At 37.7% G+C, this 22398-nt stretch overlaps 1 protein-coding gene across 2 annotated transcripts; it reads left to right on the top strand.

Moving 5' to 3' along the window:
* Positions 1–382: 382 nt before the first annotated feature.
* On the top strand, positions 383–20815 carry N4BP1_1 (NEDD4 binding protein 1). Of its 2 annotated transcripts, XM_051211073.1 has the most exons (7): positions 383–720; positions 7643–7818; positions 7864–8344; positions 11905–12019; positions 13579–13791; positions 16415–16522; positions 20323–20815. In XM_051211073.1, exons 2-7 carry the CDS (start codon positions 7672–7674, stop codon positions 20435–20437), a joined length of 1179 nt encoding a protein of 392 aa, XP_051071106.1. In that variant the 5' UTR covers positions 383–720; positions 7643–7671; the 3' UTR covers positions 20438–20815. The 2 variants fall into 2 exon arrangements, with proteins under 2 accessions (XP_051071106.1, XP_051071107.1); XM_051211074.1 differs by lacking the exons at positions 7643–7818; positions 7864–8344 and adding an exon at positions 8492–8751.
* Positions 20816–22398: the final 1583 nt, after the last annotated feature.

Raw genomic sequence — 22398 nt, 5'->3', positions numbered from 1 at the left:
ACAACTCATGACGTAGACGCATTCCAGATTGATCCTAAATGCTGATTTCTTCCCGAATCTTCGGCTCCCCTGACAGTTAACTGACCAAGAAATAGAGCAGATCTGCGGATTCCATCGACACAAATACGTACACAGAGCAAAATCAACAAATTTGTTTTGGAGACCAGTAATCAGATTATTGATGTTTCGTAGAACTGAAAAATGAGGAATACTTATATTAGCCATTTAATACTTTGAAGCAAATATCGAAGCCTTAAGGATAGTCAGGAAAAATCAGTTGGCGAATAGAATTCGCGAACGTTTTTAACTTTCAAGTTACATTTAGTTTGTATCTTTTCTGTCGCTGAGTGCAATACACTTAATTGAAGTTCTAGTTTTTTGATCGAGGTACAAATAAATATCGACGGTTGACTGACATTTGAATACCCCATTCTTCTCCACTGAATTTTTGTCCTTAACTATGCTTTCAACACTTCATGAGAACACGACATTATGTGCTGATAATTTCATGGACTGACCTCTCCTTAATAAATAAGTAGCCATCTGTTGAATGGATACATCTAAGTAATTTGTGTGTATGTGCAGAGAGGTTAGATGATTTACACTAGCTCGTGATTTGGACATTGGAATTTGTATGGAAATACTTTGAAATATGTGTGTTACCACTTGATTGACCAATCAGGTGTCACATTAGCGAGCATTTTGTCTCAACATCTTGAGGTATTTCTATGTATTGATTCAGTATTTTGCAATATGTCACTACTTGCCTACTTATTTTCAGCATGAGTTGACCTATTGCAATGATAGCTCCAATATGCTATTAACTCACGTACTTAACTCGATTACCTCTCTACTGTTATTTATCAGTTGTTATATATAGAAAATTATCTACCTTGAACTCTGGTGGGCGTAGTGGTGCTGGTCTATCAAAGTGCTTTACTCACTTGTTCCAGTGCTTAGTTTCCCTTGTTTGTCCCTGACCGTTCTTTGTGGTGCACTATACTTCGCCGGGAGCCCCTCTGAGGCCACTGCCGATCCCAAGCCTGGATAAAGGAGGAAACTTGGTTATGGTGTTAGCGACCCCTTCTCGTAGAAAACTATTTCGCTAAAAACGCTAGCCAGAAAAAAATAATTTAAACCACTTGAACTCTGCCCTGGGAGTTAAAATGTCTTCATTTAGTAGAGTTATGACTCCTCATGATGAAAGCCAAGTTTCTTCGGAAGTCACAAGGTTGATACTCATGTTAATATCAGGGAAAGTCCTCAACAGGGTGTTCATAAACAGAATGGAGGAATCCGTAGACACCCAACATCGAAACCATCAGGCTGGATTCCGGAAGGATCGATCGTGTACAGACCAGATGGCAACACTACAGATCATTGTGGAACAATCAACTGAATAGATTTCATCACTCCATATCAAATTCGTTCACTACGAGAAAGCATTTGATAGCGTGAACAGGACAACACCATGGAGAGCTTCTTCGGCGTGCCTGAGATAATTAACATCATACGGAATTCCTATGATGAGTTAAACTGCAGACTCGTTCGAAGTAAAGTCCAGTATCAGGCAATGTTGCTTACTCTCACCCATTCTCTTTCTCTTAGTGATCGACTAGATCATGAAGATGTCAACATCTGAAGGGAAGCACGGGATACAATAGACATCTAGGATGCAGTTGGACAATCTAGACTTCGCAGATTATCTGGCTCTTCTATCACAAACGCAACAACAAATGCAGGAGAAGACGACCAGTGTAGCAGCAGCCTCAGCAGCAGTAGGTCTCAATATATACAAAGGGAAAAGCAAGATTCCCCCATACAACACAGTATACACCAATCGACCACACTTGACGGAGAAGCTTTGGGAGGTGTAAAAAGCTTTTCATATCTGAGCAACATGATTGATGAACACGGTGGATCTGATGCAGATGTGAAGGCACGGATCGGAAAAGCAAGAACAGCATATTTACAACTGAAGAACATCTGGAACTCAAAACAACTGTCAACCAACACCAAGGTCAGGACTTTCAATACAAATGTCAAGACAGTTCTACTGTATGGGACGGAAACCTGGAGAACTACGAAAGCCATCATCCAGAAGATACAGGTGTTTATTAACAGTTGTCTACGCAAAATACTTCGGATCCGTTGGCCGAACACTATTAGCAACAACGTACTGTGGGAGAGAACAAACCAGATCCCAGTGTAGGAAGAAATCAGGAAGAAGCGCTGGAAGTGGATAGGACACATATTGAGGAAAGCACCCAACAACGTCATAAGACAAGCCCCCACATGGAATCCTCAAGGCCAAAGGAGAAAAGGAAGAGAAAAGGACATTTTACGCCGGGGAATGGAGATAGAAATGAGAAAAATGAACAGGAATTGGATGGAACTAGGAAAGAAGTCCGAGGACAGAGTGGGATGGAGAATGCTGGTCGGCGGCCTATACTCTCTTGGGCGTAACAAGCGTAAGTAGGTATGTGTGCATGTTAAGACCTACTGATGAAAAGGCTGGTGCTAAACTATCTGTCTTCACCTGCAAATGTTCGTGTGTATGGGATAGGAGAGCTAGGTCGTTTGCAAAGTCCCAATTGTCAAGTTACATCCAACCTGTCCATTTTATTCTGCACTTCCCCCCAGATATAAAGGTCTTCATAATCCACTCAACCACCAGAAGAAAGACAAACGAAGAGAGTAAGCAGCTTTTTTCAACTCCAGCCTTCACTTGGAATGTGCCTGTCAACTGTCCTCCATGCATCACTTTGCAGTGTAGCCGTCGTATGAATTCCGTGTGCTGTTGACGATCTTCTCAGGTACAGCATAGTGTCGAAGAAGGTTCTCTTATCCACGCTGTCAAATGCTTTCTCGTAGTCAAGAAGGTTGATGTGTTGTTGATCCATAGTGGTTTCCTCTTTCTCTACTAGATTTTGTAAGACTGGGAAGCTGTTTCTGAGAGCTATCGTGAACTCGGTGAGCTAGTTAGAGTCTCGAAGGAAGGTTATATTAAACGTTTGTTGTGCTGGTGTCCAAATGTTCAATGCCTGTTCAGCTTCAGCTCTATATTGGCCACCACTAGATAGTTATGGGAAGTTATATTATATCCTCCGTCTGTTCTCACGTACTGGATGGACTTTCTGAATGCTTTACTCCCCTAGATGTGATCAGTCTGGCTCTCTGTAGTGAATACGATGCGGATTTGTTGAAGAAAGTGCTTCTATTTATGACGGTGTGGTTGGAAGCTAACCTCTCATAATCTCCGTTTCCTTCTCATAATCCATGTCGCTCCATCAGGATGTTCAGGTCTTTTCCTGAGCTGTTCTGTGCGACGGACTGCAACCTGTCACAAAACTGGTCTTCATCCTCCTCACTGCCATTGTTGGTGGGTGCGTAACATTGGATGATGTTCATCGTAATCCTTTCCTTCTTTGATTTGAAGGATGCTTTAATTATTCTGGAGTCGTGACTTTCCCATCCTATCAGCGATTTTCGTGCTTCTTTGGACAGGGTCAGTACAACTCCTTGTGCGTGTAGAGGGGTACTTTCTTCATGACCAGAATACTACAACAGCTCTCCTGAAGTTAGTCTTTTCTGTGTAGATTGTGTCCAATGGGTTTCACTTATTCCAGGCACGGTCATGTTGTGTCTTCTCCTTTCTGTTGTTGCTTGGATGATCCTCTCTATCCCTCCCACGTTGTGCGGACATTCCATGTAGATGTATTAATAGTTGTTCTGGTTGCCAGAAGTGGCATCGGTCCCGTGACTTGTGGAGTCTTGCGTTTTACCATGAGGCTTCATAACTCTTCTACATGTGTACCCTTGAACTCCCAGGTCAGGGTCTTACTTACGCCTGTTACTCGTGAAGAAGCATAGGCCGCTCACCAGCATTCGCCATCCAACCCTGTCCTGGGCAATCCTTTCCAGCTCCTTCCAGTTGCTATTTATCCTTTCTATATCTGTTTTTATTTCCCGACGTAATGTGTTCTTTGGCCTCCCTCTTTTCCGCCTTCCTTCAGGATTCCAAGTTAGGGCTTGTCTCGTGATGCAGTTTGATGATTTGCGTAATGTATGTCCTATCCATTTCCATCGTCTTTTCCTAGTTTCTTCTTCAGCTGGAAGCTGGTTTGTTCTCTCCCACAGAAGGCTATTGCTGATGGTATCCGGCCAATGGATGTTGAGTATCTTGCGTAGACAGCTATTTATAAATACTTGTACTTTCTTGATTGTGGTTGTTGTAGTTCTCCAAGTTTCAGCTCCATACAGTAGAACTGCCTTGACGTTCGTATTGAAGATTCTCACTTTGATATTGGTTGAAAGTTGTTTTGAGTTCCATATGTTCTTCAACTGTAGGAATGTGGTCCTTGCTTTGCCAATCCTTGCCTTTACGTCTGCATCTGAACCTCCTTGTTCATCGATGATGCTTCCTAGGTATGTGAAGGACTCTACATCTTCCAGAGTTTCGCCATCAAGAGTGATTGGATTGCTGTTCTCCGTGTTGAATTTGAGGACCTTGGTTTTCCCTTTGTGTATGCTGAGGCTTACTGATGCAGAGACTGCTGCTACACTGGCTGTCTTCATCTGCATCTGTTCGTGTGTACGTGATAGGAGGGCTAGGTCATCTACGAAGTCCAAATCGTCTAATTGATTCTGAGCTGTCCATTGTATTCCGTGTTTTCCTTCAGATGTCGAGGTCTTCATAATCCAGTCGACCACCAGAAGAAAGAGGAAGGGAGAGAGTAAACAGCCTTGTATGACTCCGGTCCTTACTTGGAATGCATCTGTCAGCTGTCCTCCATGCACTACTTTGCACTGTAGTCCGTCGTATGAGTTCCGGATAATATTGACAATCTTCTCAGGAACTCCGTAGTGTCGAAGAAGTTTCCATAATGTCCTCCTATCTACACTGTCGAATGCCTTTTCATAATCAATGAAGTTGATGTACAGTGACGAGTTCCACTTAATTGGTTGTTCGACGATGATCCGTTGTATTGCAATTTGGTCTGTGCACGACCGGTCCTTACGGAATCCAGCTTGTTGATCTCGAAGTTGGGCGTCTACTGCATCCTTCATCCGGTTCAGCAACACTCTGTTTAAGACTTTCCCTGGTATTGACAGTAGTGTGATGCCTCTGTAGTTTTCACATTTGCTCAGGTCTCCTTTCTTTGGAATCTTGATGAGGTGTCATTCTTTCCAGTCCATCGGCACTTGTTTCTCCTCCCAAATCTTTTTGAATAGAAGATAAAGCATGTTTGTGGTTGCTTCGATGTCTGATTTCAGTGCTTCAGCTGGTATATTGTCGGGTCCTGCTGCTTTCCCGTTCTTGATTTGTCTGATGGCCATTCTGATTTCTTCCGTCGTTGGTGGATTGACATCTATAGGAAGATCTATGTGTGCTGCTTCGATGTCCGGTGGATTCATTGGAGCCGGCCTATTCAGGAGTTCCTCGAAGTATTATACCCATTTGTCCTGCTGTTGTTGAATTTCAGTGATTGGCTTGCCTTCCTTGTTGTTGACCGGTCTCTCTGGTTTACTGTATTTCCCTGCTAGTTTCTTCGTTGTATCGTAAAGTTGTTTCATATTTCCTTCTCTAGCAGCTTTTTCCGCCGTCGTTGCTAGTTCTTCCGCGTATTTCTTCTTGTCGGCTCTAATGCTTTTCTTCACTTGTTTGTTTGCTTCTATGTATTCAGATTGTGCTTGGTCAGAGTCTAAGTAGTTAAAATGACTTTTGTTATTGACGCTTTTCTAGAGAAGTTCTTTTGGTACTAAGTGTGGTCGCTAACTGCACGACAAAGTTTCCTCGTTTACCCGGGTTCTAAATCAGGGTTAACTATAGAGCTTCTCTTGTTGGTGTTAGGAAAACTATCAAAGTGTACAAAACAAATTTGCTGTGCTAGTGTGGTTAACATCTAAGTTTGATTATGGGCAAGTTTTAGATGAACTACTGAATAAAACGTCCTTTTTAAATGATTTGCAATTTTAGGACGTTAAGATCAATAGGCACTCACGATATTCGGCAGTTAGTCCAGTCCTTCAAATTAGTGAATATCAAAATTAACCATAGCTGTCTTGGGGTTTTTTATTATAATAACATACCTACGTACGAGATTCTTAAAATGGAAATAAACATGATTAGAAGTCATTTAATACACAAGCTGTTAGAGAATACGGTTTCGTTAGACACTCAGACACCGATGAAATTGAAATCCGTCCACTAGACCAAACCTATGCATGGTATCGTGTGAAAAATAGTTAAAAACCTCAAAGTAATAAAACATAAACATATTCAAGTATATTGTTTATTTAAAAAATCGAACTAGCTACCTACATCCTGTTTATGAAAAAAAATAATACTGTGACATGGCTTTCATCGATCATAATTGTGGTCTTTATCTCAATGGCGTATGTAGCTACCAACTGTCTAGTCGAGCTTGGAGTCATCAGTGGCCCTTGTGATGGTTCATGCGGGTCCTCTTTCTGACCACCGTTACTTAAATGTCGACCAGTACATCAAAATATATATTTGGGGTTATATATCAAAGAAATGTATTAGGTAGCGGTATTGCTAACTACTCAGGTGGAAAATTTTATTAGCTAAAATATTTTAAAAAATGGATTTCGGAAGCGTGTAGTTTTACCTTGGGTTGAATTACAACCTACTGGTTTTTCACCCGCTCTTAAACGCGAAATTAGAAAAAGACACAGTTTATTTCGCGCAATTTGCCCAGAGTCGGTCACGATGAGCTCAAATCTCATGGGTTATCCTGCTCTGTTTAGAGAAGATATCGATAGACTTAGTGATTAGTAAATATGTATTATTTTTTACGGGAAGAAGCTTCATTACCTTTTTTATTTCCCACAATTAAGGACCATCCTTGACTGTCATAAGGTAGAATGAACCCTACTGGTGCATAACTTTCCCCGCGGTTTGATCGTACACGGTCCGAATATATTAGTACCCCCAAATGCCCTGGTAAGGCCGAGGGTGCGGAGAGTGCTCTTCCTCTCAAAATGCTCCCACGCAACCACGCGTATACAGCCAATGTCAGGGAAGTCTTACTGATTGCCTTCTCGCGATAGGAGTGTTGCTTACGAAATTGAGAGGTTGAAAAGCGAATGTCCGACGCTTTATCCAGGTTAGTGAGTACGGAGAGTCCACCTAGAGGAATTGGAAAACCTTGATTCCAAACCAATGGTGTACATGGGCTCCAGGATCCTGAGAGAACAAATGGCGTATAAAACTATTTTTGGTCACCGTCCACCATAGGATTGCATCTCCTAACGTTACTCCATTACCCTATGGATTAGACCTCTAGATCAAAGGCTTGGGGTGTGAATCCCTAAGAAAACCACCTATTTCGCTTTGGGCATCCGGACAGTATCACAGCCCTCACACAAATCAAGTGACTTATGTGGCACATATGTATTTGGTTTTTCCTTGTTCCAATGCTTATGTTGAATAACTGATAATATGTAACGTGGATTAGTGAATGACGGACATATTCGTAATTATATAACTATGTAAAGTATTATATGCAAAGATGGATAGTGGCTAGTAGTGGAATCCAGTTTGTGTGTAAACTACTGAAAAGGAGCAACTTACCATAGATTTCATCTTTTCTACCTTTTTTAAACTCTTTTGTAGTATGTAGTATATTTTAGCAAGGGTGAAATATGTCAGTTTATGTTACCATTCCATATCCGACGGAAAATCTGGATGTATTATTTTGTCGGCTTGAAAATTGTTATGGAGTATCTGCAGCATTATCTCAAGATAAACTTAAAATATGCGGAACTGCAGATAAACTGAATGCAGCTCAAGTATGTGTTGTTGAGTTTACATGAAAATAAATCCTTCTTGTACAGGATTACGCACTGCGTTTTATTAGTCCAGAATCGGTTTCAATTAGTACGATTACTTCAATGGATTGTTTGGAATTATTCAGTAATCCAACAATAATTTATCATTTTGAACTGACGTACAATATTGTCATAATTATTAAAAAATCTAATGTATTGATCATTAAAGGATGTGCACGTGGAATCAGACGTTTTTCACGAATTTTACATTTATTAGAGTCATTTTTAAAAGTCAAATGTGCTCATTTAAGCGATTTAAAAGTCTCAATTTTGAAGACATTATGTGAGAAGTATTCCGTGAACTATAATGGTTTACAGTGCACTAACGCAATGAAGCTAGCTCTCATAAATTATTTCATTTCCTTAGAAAAACCTGAGGCTACTGTAATTTCTGATAGTCTCTTAGTTGATTCAGCAGTTGAAAATGTACATTTTGTAGAGGCTTATCGTAAGTGTGAAGCAAGTAACTCAGAATCAATTAATCTAGGTGAGCGTTATTATTCTTTTCCTTGCTCTTAATACATAATTATATATATATATATATATATATATATATATATATATATATATATATATATATATATATATATATATCGATGTTCATACATGATATATTTCATACTATGTCATTTAGATATTGGCCGAGTAGATTATACAAGGAATTTTACATATTTTCACGTTAGTTATACACCGTGTAGATTACCAATAATCTTGTGTTTGCAAACCATTCGGAAATCAAAGGGTTGTACTCATCACATTTCTACCATTTGGAATTATACACTAATCAATATACCTGTAGTTTACGAATAATTTTCCATGTCCACTGGTAGTGAGGATAAATTCATTCAGATAGTGAACAATGTTCACAAGGCAAATTCTATATGAAAACACTGGGTAAGGTTGTTTTTCAATTTGCTTGCTTAGGTGGGAAAAACTCGCACCTAAAACTGTTATAGTTTTGTAATAATCATTTAGATCATAAATAAGAACCATGTTGTTGTGTACTTGAAGGATTAAATGTCAATATACTACTCACATACGACGGAGTCATGCTGTGATGAAAGTCAGTGTTGACTTGAAATATTTACCGATATGAATTAAAATTATTTAGAAAAAGTCCACTAAAGTAATTATGTGAGTTGAGCCAGTCAGACAGACGGAACGTGCACCCTGGCACATATATACATCAATCCAAGTTACCGAAGTACAACACAATGACAAGATGTCAGAGCAGTATAAGTATTAACCATATTAGAAGTAGTAAAAACAATTAGACATATGATATCTTAGTAGGTCAGAATACATGGATTAGTGTAATAAACCAATATGAGATAAATTAAAGAAATTCAAGATCTAAGGAAAGGTAAGGAGTGAATACATCTACCCTGTTGCGACTGATTCTGAGCCATACCACTCAATGTCTCCAATCACCGATCGCGAATATCACGTGGACATCAACTAGATAGCCTGAACCTATCAGGACGGCTCAGTTCGACAATAAGTGACTTCACGAACCGACTCCACATGCTGGTTTGGCCGCCCCACGTAAAACAATGTTTTCGAAGTGACAGATGGAGAGCGAATTTGTAGTACTTCACTAGACTCTCGGATAGACAACAGACATCAATGTTGAGACTTTCTAAAGACATAAACAACCCTATCTGTTGTCTTATCTGCATTAGTGTACGGACGTTAAAGGAAACCAGTTTAAGTGGTATACGTAGTTTCAGAAAAACTGTTTCAGTATTTGTAGCCAGTGGTACCATTCAACTGTCGGCCAGTTAGTCACTTGAGATCGTTTAGATAGGATATGGTTTTCGCCATAGAGGAGCTGCTGTATAATTTGAAAAGTATAATACGTAAAATGAGAATAAAGTGGAGCAAATAAGTGACGTAGTGTATTGAACAGAACACGGGTAGGGGCAATCGGATGTATTTAAAACAAAATTACAGGACTGGTTAGTAAAATCTAACAATCATAAAGTAAATGCTTAATTTGCGAAATGTCCACCAGTTGTCTCAAAATGACTCAGACTTCATTGTTCTTGTATTTTCATAGAAATTGCATCCTGTTTCCATTCTTTACTGTTCGATCCTCTTGTCTCTCTGCTGCCAGACCTTTTTTCCACGACTAACATCATATACTACTTTTGTCAATATAAGTAGCATACACCACAGTAGTATTAAAGAAATAAAAATAAACGTTATCATATGGTTGTGAACAAAGTTATCTGGGCGAGTGTTGAGGCAACATAAATTTTCCCAGTAGTAATTATCATTGATTTGTGTGAGGGCTGTGATACTGTCCGGATGCCCAAAGCGAAATAGGTGGTTTTCTTAGGGATTCACACCCCAAGCCTTTGATCTAGAGGTCTAATCCATAGGGTAATGGAGTAACGTTAGGAGATGCAATCCTATGGTGGACGGTGACCAAAAATAGTTTTATACGCCATTTGTTCTCTCAGGATCCTGGAGCCCATGTACACCATTGGTTTGGAATCAAGGTTTTCCAATTCCTCTAGGTGGACTCTCCGTACTCACTAACCTGGATAAAGCGTCGGACATTCGCTTTTCAACCTCTCAATTTCGTAAGCAACACTTCCACTACGAGAAATCAACTCGAGGGCAACAGATCATCTCCGTTGAAATTCGAATGTATTTACAAATGGGTAACAATATTTACCCATTTTTATTATTTATGGTTGCTATGAGATATTTATATACTCAGTAGGCGCTAGATTTCGGAATTGTTATACGGTGATCACAAATTGCCACCATGAGTGTATTACGAATAACTGGTAGTTTATATCGTTTAACTATTACTCCTATGTGATGAAATCACTGAACAAACGTTTTTTAGTAAGGCAGATTTTCAAATTCTCACGGACGCAGGTGACTGTAACATGTATTGCACTTGGGTGATCTTCGATACACCATCATATTTGAAGCAAAATGAGACAAATAGTACTTGAACATGATTAAATGGAGATGTTCCACTGATTCGCAAATTATCCAATTGTTTAGACCTCTCGAGAAACTAATTAAAGGCTGATGCTCTCTCAACTTGTATTTTTAATGTGTGCTAATTAAGAAGCCGTTTGTTACTTCAGATGTTAGACTTAATGATTCGAGTTAAGTCATGGTGACAAGCTTATCTCTGCTCCGACTTCTAACTCACAAATATTCTACAGCTATATGTTTTCTGTTGTTTTTTTTAAACTTAATTTCGACATTCCGTCTCAGATTTTATATTATTTATGTGATATGAAGTCGGCTAATAGACGTCTTAATTTTATTGCGGCGTGAGTGACTGACTATCCCAAAATCCAGTCGATTGTTTTAAATAACTAAAGCATTCTGATAATTGTGTTCAGTATCTTGTACATGAGTTAGTCACTTTACTGTTTAAAAACCTATACTACTGGGCAGTTGCGTTGCTCTTGATATCAGTTCATTCGAAATGTTTGAATCCATAATTGATTTTCATGAGCAGTTATCGGTCATTACGCAGTAAAGATCACCTTTTTGTCATTATCTTAATAACACAAATATGTATAATCACAATCCGTATTACACATTAATTACTTGGATCGACAGAGTAGTTTGCCTTGTATCTTAGTTATTTTAAACAAGGAAGCGGAAAAATATGGTCTTGTGAATATGTTTTGACGTTCTTATTACAGACAGAATGTAGATCGTATATACTCTAGTAAAATGTTTCGAAAAACGTCAACAGTTCTTTTGAAAAGGGGACGTCATTTTGGGTAAGTAATGGAATTGTTCAAATGATGGTTTATATCAATGACTTGTACATGCATCTTAATACATTCACATATCAGTATATTAGATTTTACGTTTCCAATTATATTGATGGTTGTGTTTATTTCTTCTTCACGGACATTACGTAGTAAAGAGCCAATTCTTATAGCCGTTTACAGCTAGTTGATTGTCCATATTGTATTCATTATTAGTTATTACCAGTTTACAATCCTTAAGAATAGCAATAATAATAACTTTCCATTCAATGTATTTCTATCAATATTTTAGATAATGAATCGAACCCATTGTCTTTATTAACAAATTCTTCTAAGATAAAGTCAGATAAATCGTTACAACCTCGCTTAAGACCCATTATAATTGACGGTAGTAATGTGAGTTTCGCGTAAGTTGCTCTGGGTTTGTAAATATTATTATTATTGGTGCGAGTAGCAACCAGTAGTTGATTGACAATAAATCACTAAACTATAAATCAACAATTTTGATCATTGGTCTGTAAAATTAGAGTTTCTTTGTTTCTGATTTTCAATCGCATTGCTGAACTTTTTTAAAGTCTGTCAAGAAAGTTATTTCTGACTTCCCGCGATTAAAATAACCAAATGAAGTTCTGAATAGATTTGACGAAATCGATTATGGCAAATATATTGCAAAATAGTAATAGAAATGAACGTTTACTTACCCACACTTCGAAGGAATATCATTTTGAATGATGCACAACACTACGGAAAACTTTCTATTCCGTATTATCCCCTGCCTCATCTCCCAACAGCAAAAAAGGGAAATATACACCGATGGACTTATTTACTACTGGTACTTTTTTACAGCATAATCAGAAGTGTGTGGATGTTCACACGGTGGTTCGTTATGACATTAGAACTCAGCAACTTGGAATAGGGTTTCGAAAAATTTGGCCTAATTTTTCATAATACCCAGAAGTTCGTGCTAGAAAAAACACCACTCATTATGATCCACTTGGTCAATTCATTTACAATATACGTCTCGTGACCATTGACAATACCTTCTATGTGAGACTAGGAATAGTAACCAGATGTAGGAAGCTTTGTTGCAAAACGTGAATGAATGCTTACATAACTCATGGATTTATGTATGTGTCCTCATTAATCCAGACTAGGACATGTAAGCCATGAACTTGACCAGAAGAATGGTTCATATACTCAATTATATATGTATCCCGACTAGTTTTATTGAATTGTTAATTAACGTACAATCAAGACTTCAGTTACTATTACAATACAATTTATTTCAAACTTAATGAATTATAATAAATTGATTTTACTTACAATTTTAAATTCAGTTTTTTAATATGACAAGGTATCTGCTTCTAACTTGTCTGGCATTATAATGTTTTTTTTTTTAAATTGTAGCATGTGATCATAAATTGTTAATATTTACTCAATTTTTAATTGATACCAGCTGATTGTTAAATATTCAGATTTCCTGCAGCTACCACTACAGTATCGAAATATCTCTATATGACGCTTATCTTCCAACGAATACAAATAATCGTTCAGCTTTTATTGCTTTACCATAAAACATATCTTACACAAGTATTTTTGTAGACATTTGCCTGATTTAAAGTTGGGTGTACACTGTAAACCGATATCAGTGTACTGGTAGTGTGCTCTGTGTTGAGATTAAATAGCGTTTCATTGTTTTCAGGTGAAAATAATTCATGCTGACATTCTGGCTGAAACCCAGCACCATTAATCCAATTCTTAAAATGTTCAGCCATTATTACCTATAAACTGCAAAGCAATATGAATATATACCTGTATACTGACTGATAATTATAAATTCATTCATGAATCTCAAACAGGGAAACATTTTGATCCAAATAAATTAATATCTAAATGTTTATTTCCTTATTAACTTCTTGGATTCCGTATGTTTTCCTTTTTGCTTTGTTTTGTTTTTGTCTTGTAGCCATGGAAAACAAAAAGAATTCAGTGTTCAGGGAATTCGTCTAGCCTTAGATTACTTCAAAAAACGTGGCCATAAAGATATAGTTATTGTAGTACCTAGACATTATCAAGGCAAAGGTGGCCGTTATTTCGATGAACTTGAGCATTCTGGTATGTTGACTTATACACCATCACGAACTTTGAATCAAGAAAGACAAGCAGTGTATGATGATCGGTAGGTTTATGTTAAAGACAATTTCTTGCTAATAAGACTGTTTTTATAGTTTTTAGATTTTGAATTTACGTTTTCCCTTACCGAAAATCACCAAGCAAGCATCTTTCTATATTTTACCGCGGTTGATAATTCTTTTCGTTGATTAGTTTGTTACTATTTTAATACGCTACTTGCCCGACCGTTGTTCCTACTTTGATGTGGTGGTCGGGCTTGTCTATCGTAACAAACCAGTCGAGCTATACTGGCTGGAACAATCGTTCCTCAAGGTCCTACCATGCCAGACAGGTCAGTTAACGAGCGGTAAGACTAAAACCAACAAACCCAAGGTCTGAGGACGAAGTCGTACTGTTGACTGTACAGAGGTGTGACGGCAGTAAGGTGTTCCTCTCAGAAAACCCGCATAACAATGATGCTGCCTCCCCACAAAGAGGGATGAGGTTAGAAAAGGTCGACCCTAAAAATGCACACCTCGCCTTATCCCACGGATTTCCTTCTCCGGCGGTAAGGTCTCAATAAGTACGGAGCTAACACGAAAATTGCCCACAAAAAGGTCGTGTGTGACCGACCTCAAGCAGTTGTCCCTTGGGCACTGTGGTCACGCTCTTAGTTCACTAAGACCACCTCTAACCCAATTTCCTTTTCAGGTACCTCCAGAGGAACCCTTCCACGGTGTGGGAAATCGGGAAGTGATAACTATCCTCATACCTCTAACAGTACTCAAGATCACTGTATTCATGATCAATCACTCTCTTCAATTCCTATTATTACTCCTACCTCGACTTTCAACTCTAATCTTCCTCTCTTACTTCCTCCTCAAGTGTCACCATGGCCAACGATTCTAGTGCGTAAAACCCTGTCCCAGGTCTACTAAAACCTCGCTCCAAACTACACATTGGAGCCTTCAACGTATGCACTGTGTATCAAGTCGGCCACAGGCCTCCTTGGCTAAAACCCTAGAATCTTGTACCATTGGTGTATGATATGTCTCCGAAACACGTATACAAGATCCTAGTGTGGTTATTCACTTGACCTCACTTCACCAAAACGGAGAGCCTACGAGATACACCCTCTGTGTTCAGACAATTGTTTATCTTTAGCAAACACTAATTCTAAGCACAGAGAGAGAGAGAGAGACATCGTCTAACATGGCGACCACCTGCACCAGTTTATTATTTATTTATTTGAACACATAAATATTGGTACAAGAGGGCACCAAATATATGTGCGCCACACAAAACAATGAGAATTTAAAGACAAGGAAAAAAAAGTAAGGAGCGTGAAAGAAGAAGAGAATAATAATAATAATAGTAATAATGGGGGAACGGGAAGGTACAACCAGAAGAAATCTTTCAGTTAAGGAAGGAGCAACCACTTTTTACGAAGAAAGTAAAGTACGCGCACGCATTTGCTTGCGCCTCACTGAATTGGCTCCAGAGGTCTTTAAGTATGCATTATGCATATACCAACATGACTAAGACTAGAAGTTAGTGACTTTATGGACCGATGCTACGTTTTGGTTTGGACACCCCTAACTTTCTTCCAACCATCCCCAACACTAGTCAGGATTAGGGATGGTAAGTAATAGTGAGGTTAGACACAGGGTATTAGGGAATGATGGTAATATATTTGATGAGGTTGTGAATCTTCATCGACTGAGATGATTCCCAAATACCATGTGTCTCACTTCACTATTACTCACTCGGTGAACTCAGCAGATGTGAGCAGTATTTCTAGTGCACCTATTATCAAATGCTAGTAACTTACGAGTATCTTCTACTCTTAACGGCCACGTTTCGCAGCTATAAAGTAGATCAGAACGAACTGCTTCACAGCATACTCGTCCTTTAATTGATAGATGGATATCTACCTTCCCCATAGGTGACGTAAATTGGCAAAAGCCATACGAGCTTTCTGAATCCTTGCAGAGATTTCGTCAGACACTAACTAAGTAAAGTTGTCGACGCACTCAACCACTTCACTCCCTATCCTTAGTTCAGGTGTTGACGCAGGCCAGTCCTGAAGCAACAACTTGCATTTAGAGGGGAGAAATGCAGTCGATTGACTATCTTATCGATTAAATGTTTAAAAAACTTCCATGGCAATATCGATTATATACATATAATTGATATATATACGTTTTTAATTGTGTTGTGGATCGCTCGTTTCTGGCTTTTTTGCAGAATATACTTCCTATTCCAAGCTTGAACTTCTCCCTCTAGTTAGCGGGGCTGGGACGCATCAATAGCTAGCTTGCTGGTCTTTTGTCATCGAGTCTTTGTTCTCGTTCGCAGATTAAGTGAACTCATGATAGCTTCAAACCTAACAGAAGTTATAATATTTTGACATCTGTTAGACTTTAAATAATGGGAGTATCACTTCTGCTATTAATTGGGTGGTATTTTCAAGTCTAAACAATCATTAAACACTATCATTCTGATAAATGTTGCCGTCACTATAAAACTCCTAAGTCCTGATTAACAGGAAATAGTAATTCGGTATTATGGTTTTACTTAGCCATTGAAGCTTACAAAATATATCACCTTTACAATTTATAGAGATTCCTAAATTATTTACTCAACTATGCAGTTTTTAAAAATCTGTCTATTTTTCTGTGAATATCCAGCGTAATCTTGCAATTGGCAGCTGATAAGAATGCAGTCATCATATCCAATGATCAATATCGTGATCTTATGTCGGAAAATGCTAAATTTAGAAAACTTATTGAAACAAGGTAAGTGATGTGATTTTTACATTTTTGTACGTTAATTGGCTAGTTAGAACAGTCCTGTTGTAACATTGTATTTAAGTATGTGGATTGGTAGCCTACTAAATAAATCAATCAATTTTTAACTCAGCAAACCTACTTCGGCTCCAGATGCTGAGTAGTGCTAATTAATTACTTCGACATCAAACCTATATTTCATTAGCTTGTGTTTGGTCACTTTATTACATTAAATGAAAATTTAACAGTAATTTTCATCAGCTAGATTACTGTTGTTAAAAGCAGCATTAAATAACCTTTTCTTTTTATTTTGAGATTAACTGATACGTACGCGTACAGTCCTACATCCAATTTTATCTGTTAAAAGAGGAAATATGGCTTGAATTAAATTATTTTTTTTTCAAATTTAGTATCAGATTTAAACAACTTTCTATCTCATATAGAAAGTCATTCAAAGACTAGATAAAGTTATTAAACTCGTCCAGGGTTATAGCTTGTTTATTCAACTATGTCATATCAACGCTTTTATCGAATTCAGTTTTGGTTTCCACTTATATTTCCCTGACAAAGTCATTTATCATCTTTATAAAATAATCGGATCTCACAGTTCTGATTTCTAATAAATGTTGTGTTCAACTCAGGTTTACTGACAAATTGCGTAGATGTAGCAGTATAGATAATCCTTAACGTGTCTTTAGGATTTATGCACCTAGTCACCAAAAGATCTCAGATCAAGATTGTGATGTCTGGTGATCAACTGTTATGACTGCATCGCCAATTGTTATATCTAGTCACCAACTGTTTCGTCAAGATTGCTTATTACTTATACTTGAAAAAACGAGAAACCCTTTCAGATACCACGACGCGAACTAAAAACATCAATACTGGCACAAATCAAGGTTAATTAACTCCAAGTCAAGACAACGACAACAGTCGAAACTACACTCATTTATATATTGATTGTACACCCATCTTGATTAATAATTTGTATGAAATCACATATATGAAAAATACCCAGAGTTATAACGAATCACATGCTGTATGTCATGCTGTGCATAGTTTACATTAATCTAATAGAAGAATATCATATCTTGAATAAACATGATACTCAAATAAATTAATGTTAAACTGAATAAAATATCACACTGTCAAATAAAGACAAATATTACTCTGAATAATTAACGCATTGAATTAAGAAAACACGGAAGTGATGTTGACCAAAAATCATAATGAGCAAAAAGATGTAATTTTGCCTTTTTAATCCCACCATATCAAAGATAACAGTTGCAAAAGATCACTTTTTTCATTTTTAAAGATAACATCGAGCATAGTAGTAGAATTTTGTATCTTCACAATTATCATTTAGTCTGCTAAAGGTTTTGCAGACAATTTCAACCTGAATTATAATGTTCAAACTTCCGAAGTTTGTTCTCACCACACATTTCAAGGAACTTATTCAGTGTTAAAGAATCTTTATTCCCTTTGCATTCATGATCAATTAAAATTTTAGAAAATACCTCGATTTTTGTTATTCGAGATTTATTTAGATTTTCCAAAGTGTACGAGATGCTGGACGATTTACTGAGTTTTTTTCAAGAAAAGTTTCGTTCGAAGTTAAAAACTTCCGTTGCAGGTGGAATGACCTGTTAAAAATATTCGAGTATTTGAACTCCGTGCACTACACTTCGTTTACTTATAACAAAATGATAGAAAAAGTGATTTACTTCAAATGTGCGCGACATTCGCTTGTTGCATTTTAAATGGTGTATAATAAATCATACAATGTTCGTTTGAAAAGTTGAGTAACGTTACTAATCAACAGTAATATCTTGAAGCTTGTAATCGAAATCAAAACTACGGTGAGCTTGGTGTAATGGTATATGGTTTATACTCTTATGACAAAAGGCTATGTAATTATGTTTCAAAGTCGTCTTACAAATCGCTTCATTAAATTTGTTTACTGATGCAAGGCTGTAGATAATATATTCAAGGGAAATCAACAGGGTGTGGTGGATTACTCACCTACTCCTGTTACCCCTCGTAGAGGAGCATAGACCGCCGACCAACATTCTCCATCAAACTGATGGATTAACCCTTGATAATTTTAAGGATAGTGTCTAGTTTTAGCAGTTAGACTAACTGAAATCTGGAAACTGGATTCGGTCCCACATGAGTGGTCGCGATCGTTGATCGTCCCAGTTCATCAGAAAGAGCAAAAATCCTCATGTGATAATCACAGAGGAATCAGTTTAGCTTATAGTGTCTAAAATGATATCTCGACGTCTAGCTAGAGCTCGTGAGGAACGAACCCGAGTAAACTGGTCTGGTTTCAGATCTGGACTTTAATGTATAAACCAAGTATTCACCACCCGGCAGATTCTGAAACATAGACATACTTTTCGACGTCCAATTGTAGGTGTATCCCTTGACCGTAAGACAGCATTCAACTCCGTTAATCGCGAGGAGATTCACTTGTTGACTTACAATACCCAGCTGATATTGTTCTGCTTGGTGAAGACACAGACAAAATACAATCCTCCAACCACCTTAAGTAACAATCTAAACATGTTTGGGATGCGGTTCTCTCCCTGCAAATGTAGAATGTCACTTCAGGATTGGCTTGCGTCATAGGCTGAACTAATGATGGTGAGTGTAGTAGTTGAACGCATCGACTACTTAACTTATCTTGGGTGTTTCGTTTGTCCTGAGGTCTGACGAAATCTCTGCACTGATTCGAAAAGCTTTATCGACTTTCGCTAACTTGCGTCACCTGTGGCGTAAGCGAGATATCCATCTTTTAACCAAAGGGCGAGTTTACTGCTCAACGATTCGTTCTCTTCCACTTTATGGGTGCGGAACACGGCTATTAAGAGTAAAGGATATTCGTAGGTTACTAGTATTTGTGTCTGGGTTAGGAATAGAGCGCAGGGCAAGGATGGCAAGTCGATTCAAGAGGTATTAAATCTTCATCAACTGAGGTGATTGGGACATAAGTTACCTATGTCCATCCACCACCTACCTTGACGGGCAATGTTTTCTGGTGTAGGAGTAGGCTGAAAAAAGCTAAGGGTAGCCGAACTAAAACATGACATCAGTCCATAAAGTCACTAACAATTGGACTTGGACATATTGATAGTTATAGACTATCTAGTATGCGTAATTATCGTAATTAATGGTTAGAGACTTTGAGTGACGTGGCTCAAAATCGTTTGCAATGGCGCAGTTGCATCCATTTGTTGTCTTTCCCCCCAAACTTCTGTTTTTTCTCAGTAGTTTATATTTTCTTTCTGAATTGTATCTTCGATGCCTAGTCTTTCCTATTCCCACTGGTAATGTTACTACCTCTACTATTCTGGGATTTGGCCTGACAATTTTATCACTATGTTAATGGGGTATGGCAACTTGGACTAATGTACATACGTCCAAATTCTACGTCTAAACTGGCTGTATCGAGCCTTCAATATTATTGACCTTTGCGATACCTCTCATTCGAATCAGCAGTTGTGCTTTCCTAAGGAAACTGATGTTTTCTTCTTACTCACAATTTATTTTCGGAAATCTAACGCTTTGCTGTTGTCCTCATTGTTTCCTTCTGTTTACCAATACTTCCTCAGCTTGTCATCAAAGCATTGCACAATCGACGCAAGTTTTTATGAAACATACAAGTATAAGTTTTATTTTTTATTTCCTGTATTGTCATTTTAATACAGTTCAACCTGTGAAAATAAAAATTGATCATAGGTAGTCCCCTTAGCTAGTAATTCATTTTTCCTTCACATATCTTTCCTTTTAATTCATTGCTTTTTCAGACTACTTCCATACGTAATGTCAGGGAACACATTTCTTCTTCCTGAAGATCCTTACGGCCCTAAAGGTCCATCCTTATCTGAATGTTTAACAATATCAAATTCAACCAAGGATTAATTGGGCTAATCTTTTCATATCTGCCTTCTTCGAATGCTACTTTATTTAACCCAAGTTTCGGGAGAAGCAGGAACGAATGATTATCTTCATCTTGAATTATTGGTTTATTTCTTTATGTATAAAACGCTCCAGAAATGTTTGATTTATGAATTCAGAGAAAACCTTCATTTATTCAAATTACTTAAAGTTTTTTGTTACTCTCTTGTCTTACATTCGTTCAATAAATAAGATGTTTAAGTCGTGAAATAACTACAGTATCTGTATTTGAGGATGATTTATTCATTAAATAAAAGTGATCAAAATGTTATTTCCACCTGTTAATCAACTCTATTTTTTAGTTGTAATACTTCCGTAACCAAATCGATCGTTTCAGTTAGGTCAGAAATTGAATTTATTTTGATAAATGTATACATTTACATAATTTTTTCTTATTATATATCACACCAACAGTTTCATTAAAATGCAAGTACAATGTAATTAAATAGGCGGTCAGATATGCTTTCCAGGTTGATTGAACTGCATAACAATATCTGTTAGCGCAAAACCTCCGTGAAGATGACATCATATATGAAGACCGAGCGTGATGAAATCACATTCATTTAGATTAATCGATTTAATTCGAGATCACATAATCCGAAGTAATGATTTTTGTCTGAACAGAGTCACTCTTCAATGTGGACGTACATAAATAGCCTTAAGCTAAACAAGTGTTACGTCATAATTTTTTGAGCGTTAAACATAGCTAATTACGTTGATCACAGTCATAAATCCAAACATTATTTTAAAATTTCACCCTAAGCGATTCAACAGTGCTCAATTAATATAAAGCAGGTCTTAGTAATATTTGCATATTGCTCAAATCGAAGCGCTTTAAAAATGGCAAGTGGAAAAACGAGTGGTAATAAACTAACAATGGTATGTGTGAATCGGAATAAAGAATAGATGAATCATATGCTTTTTAATAAGTAAATAAAGGTAAGGAATGTATATTTGCCTGTCATAAGTCGCAACCATGCCATACTAAGTTTCCTTACAATTGATTACGACCGTCCTGTACATCTTATCTAGTAGGTCTACGTCCCCCCATGTAGCACAGACCGATCCCATGTCTTAACTTAGTCCCCACTCATAATGATGAGCATAATGTGCTAATAAATTCGGTGGCTGGGTGTGTAACAAAGATTCTTCTGTCGTCTCATTATAGGTTCACAACTCCATTAAAAGGTTTACTAGGAATTGTTGACTAACATCAACATTCGTAACTTGTCGCGAGTATACTCATGACCTACACATTATCCTTTAAGCACAGCTGGATTATTCGGAATTCGTCCTGTTACTGCACACGTATCAAGACGTACAGTCAGTATCGCAGAGGTTTTTTCAGTAGTAAGTTTCAATCAACGGAAAGAGAAAGGCCCTGAGATACAACTCAGTGAGCACCAACCAAATCACACCTGGTGAAAGGACTATTCTTGGGCATGATCATCGATAAACGAAAACAATCTGATGCAGATGTGAAGGCAGTAATTGGAAAAGCAAAGACATCATACCTACAATATGAGAATATCTTGAACTTTCAAGAACTATTACCCAAGTCAGACTCTTCAATACCAACGTTAGAAAAATTCAAATGCACGGAGCTGAAACTTGAAGAACTATTAACACCACCATTAAACGACTATCTACGCAAGATAATAGAAACACATCGCCAGTTGAGGAAAGAGATTGAATCAATAACGCCTGTTCCACTACTAACCACTATCCATCTTTGCATATAATGCTTGCGAATTAGGGCTGTATCGAGGCAAAACGCACACATGACGATAAGAGACTGATCAATTGCAGTCCTAAACGTCAATGGGAAGGTTCAAACAAACAATACCAAGTGAATTTAAACTTCACCCCATTGCATAAGCAAGTGGTTATTAGGACTCAGTAGCTAAGTGGATAACGCGATGACG

This window comes from Schistosoma haematobium, chromosome ZW, assembly GCF_000699445.3.
Source record: "Schistosoma haematobium chromosome ZW, whole genome shotgun sequence".
Lineage (NCBI taxonomy): Eukaryota > Metazoa > Platyhelminthes > Trematoda > Strigeidida > Schistosomatidae > Schistosoma > Schistosoma haematobium.
This window is presented reverse-complemented; position numbering and strand designations above follow the sequence as displayed.

What these genes read in the sequence shown, in the direction of transcription:
- N4BP1_1 (XM_051211073.1), top strand. Translation starts at nt 7,672, where the DNA reads ATGTCAGTTTATGTTACCATTCCATATCCGACGGAAAATCTGGATGTA. An exon ending in CTCAGAATCAATTAATCTAG is followed by an intron (nt 8,345 to 11,904) that starts GTGAGCGTTATT and finishes TCAATATTTTAG; the next exon opens with ATAATGAATCGAACCCATTG. An exon ending in AGAAAACTTATTGAAACAAG is followed by an intron (nt 16,523 to 20,322) that starts GTAAGTGATGTG and finishes TTGCTTTTTCAG; the next exon opens with ACTACTTCCATACGTAATGT.